Consider the following 3,218-nt stretch of genomic DNA (forward strand, 5'->3'; position numbering starts at 1 on the left):
GGGGCCAGCGCCTCAGCACCCTCACAGGGAAGAGCTTCCCTGAGCTGCTCCAGCCCTCGCAGCAGCTCCAGGGCCTCCTCTGGGCTCGCTCCAGCAGCTCCACATCCCCCTTGTGCTGTTCCCCAGAGCTGGACCAGGGTTGCAGGGGGCAGGATCCCCTCCCTGAGCTGCTGCTCACACTCTGGGGGTGCACCCAGCACACGGGGGGGTTCTGGGCTCAAGCACACACTGAAGCCAGGTCATGGGGAGCTTCTCCTCACCCAACACCCCCAAGTCCTTCTCCTCAGGGCTGCTGTCAATGAATTGGGTAACTTAATGGGCCATTTCCCTCTGCAGCCCTTTGCCCCCCATTTCTGACCCTTTAGAGCCAGCCCTGTTGGTTGTTCCCTGCCCTTTGTGCTGCATCCCAGCTTCTCCCCTCGCCTTCCCCTTCCAGCTCCCCAGGGATGCTGCAGGCACCTCCTTCGGTTACACCAGATGTGAGCCCAACTGGCAGCTCCAGTGAGAGCCTGCAGCCGCCTCAGTCCACCTGCTTTGGCACAGACATACCAAGAGGCACCAGTGGGCTTAACTCTGTCCAAACCCCGGCTCATGCCAGAGTTGTGCACAAGTTGGCTTCATTTCCCGCAGTTCCTGCTGCTTTTGTCAATCCAGGCTGTGGTGGAAGCGGGAGTGGAGCTGAAAACCTGCACCCAATAGAGGTTTCATGTGAGAGAAACGTTTGCCCTTCCCCTCTTACCTCCTCTTCTGTAAACAAGTACTTTAAAGTCCTTATTGAAAGCCACAGAAATCCTTTGCTCTTGTTTTGAAATCTAACCCCCAGTATACTTTGGAGGATTTAATGTGTCGAGTTCCCAGTGTTAGTTTGCTCTGCTAGCTCAGCCTGAAGAGATGTTAAGGATAATAAACTTAAAATAACCTCTCGTTCCTCAGGAGGCTGCAGGACTTGAAGTGAAATATTCTCAAGCTGAATTGGAGAGTGACCTTCACTCTTGCTGAAGTAAAAACAGTCTTAACTTTTCCATTCCCATTAATCACACAGATTTTCAGGCCCTTCATGGTCAAACCCTAATGGAGGGTCTGGACAGGGGTGTGGGAGGAAAGTGTCAGCCCCAGTTCAGCCTGTTGTCCCCTCCTTTTTCAGCTGATCCAAGGAGCACGGTGGCAGAGCCCCCCCCAGCAGCCCCCTGCAGTTGGGTTCAGCTTATCTGTGCAGTGGATGTTCTTCTTTCCTGTTGTAGCATCTGCACAAACCTCCCCCTGCTCAACCCTGCTCAAAAAACCACATATTTCAAGGTGATAAGATACTCAGAGATGACAACTCAGCAGGACTTGCTTATTTCCTATGGAGCCAGGCTGAGAGAGCTGGGCTGGGGCAGCTGGAGAAGAGAAGGCTCCTGAAGGGGACACCTTAGAGCAGCTCCAGTGCCTAAAGGGGCTCCGGGAAACCTGGAGAGGGGCTTGGGACAAGGGATGGAGGGACAGGACAAGGGGAATGGCTTTAACCTGCCAGAGAGGAGATTGAGATGAGCTCTTGGGCAGAAGCTCTTCCCTGTGAGGGTGCTGAGGCGCTGGCACAGGGTGCCCAGAGAAGCTGTGGCTGCCCCATCCCTGGCAGTGTTCAAGGCCAGGTTGGACACAGGGGCTTGGAGCAACCTGACATAGTGGAAGGTGTCCCTGCCCGTGGCAGGGGTTGGACCTGGATGAGCTTTAAGGTCCCTTCCAAACTATTCTGTGCTTCTGTTTTTCTTCTCTGACACAGTGTCTATAATTCTCTTTCAGTACATAACATCAAGCAACAACAACACACCCATCCAAGGGTTTTATATCTACTATCGCCCTACGGACAGCGACAACGATAGTGACTACAAGAGGGATGTTGTGGAAGGTACTGTGCAATGTACACGTGCTGCAGAACACCACTCCATGGGGAAGAACATCCTGTAGCCATGTTGGCTGTGTTTATATGAAATCTAAACTGCTTTTCCCAAACGAAGTCATTATAGTATATTTCACCCAAGTAGCTATTTCGACTCCCATCACATCAAGTTCTGCCCACACGTGAGCTTGTTTCTTCCTTGTGAAGCCTCTTCTGCATGGAAGCTTGAGCACTAAATAGTGGGGTTTAGTTTTATCTTGTTATGCTGCTGCAAATCCTTACTACAGGTCTATTTAGACTGGTTTAGTGTCAAGTAGTTGAGTAGAGAGAAAGTAGCGTACATGAGATTCAACCCAGGGTAAGACTGCCCTAATAACTACCTGGCTCTTAAAATGATTTACTCCAGCACAGATTTTCTACACTGGGTAGTAGCATTGTGTGTAATTCCCCTCCCCTTACCTTGCTTAATTGCTTACCCTGCTTATCAGGAAGTTAGTTTCACCTGCAGTGCTGAAGTAGCTGCAAGCACAGGTATGTTTGTGCTCCGTTTTGCCTTTTAATCGGGTTATTTTTTCCCCCTTGTGCACATGAGATCATCATTTTCCTAGAAGAACTTATTAGATAATGTCTCTATTAGCCCACAAATGGAAAACCCTTTAACAAATATTTTACTTCACGTCCTTATTGCCTGGGCTGAGTAAACTCAGTGATCTCATTCTGTCCCTGTGACGTTCATTATTTTTCCCCCCTCATTTATTTCAGTTACAAGAGGAATGAGCCTCGATTTTGACCATTTTCCCCTGCTAGACAATACTCCACATAGTCCTTTGATGCATGACATAACTTTTTGCACACTGTAAAGCCATTCAAGAGCCCGAGTTTCAGCTTTAAAGCAGCTCATGCAGCCTGCACCTTCATCTGCAAATGTATTTGAGCCTGGGCTCGACAGAGCTTGTGTGTTTATAAATGTGCTGCACTGAGCAGTGAGTTGTTTAAGTGGGCTCCACTGTGCTGTGAAATTAGCTTGTTTCTGCTGGCTTTTTTTCTTTTTCCAGGAGCATGTGCCTGTATTGAACTCTTTGTGGCAGTCTGAAACCATTAGCAGCTGCCAGAGCCTGCAACAGAAACTCAGCCATGGAAATATTTCAACTCATTTCTTTGCTCCCCTAAATTAACTGTTTAGGAGAGGGGGGGGAAGAGCTATTTTCAATTAAAGTGTGTTTGGAAGCATTTGATGTTGAAATATGTAGAGAAACACATGACTTAAGGTATTTTTGCCATAAATCACTTGTTCTTAATATTTCCCCCACCCCCCCACCCCGTTACCTTTTAATTAATC

At 48.8% G+C, this 3,218-nt stretch overlaps 1 protein-coding gene across 1 annotated transcript in view; it reads left to right on the forward strand.

Moving 5' to 3' along the window:
• Positions 1-3,218, forward strand: part of LOC104409763 (cell adhesion molecule-related/down-regulated by oncogenes-like) — a 22,647-nt gene that overhangs the window by 6,724 nt on the left and 12,705 nt on the right. The window contains 1 exon segment of the mRNA XM_010019727.1: positions 1,783-1,888. Coding sequence (XP_010018029.1) covers positions 1,783-1,888 — 106 coding nt within the window.

Source organism: Nestor notabilis, unplaced genomic scaffold (genome assembly GCF_000696875.1).
Source record: "Nestor notabilis isolate BGI_N333 unplaced genomic scaffold, ASM69687v1 scaffold18068, whole genome shotgun sequence".
NCBI lineage: Eukaryota > Metazoa > Chordata > Aves > Psittaciformes > Psittacidae > Nestor > Nestor notabilis.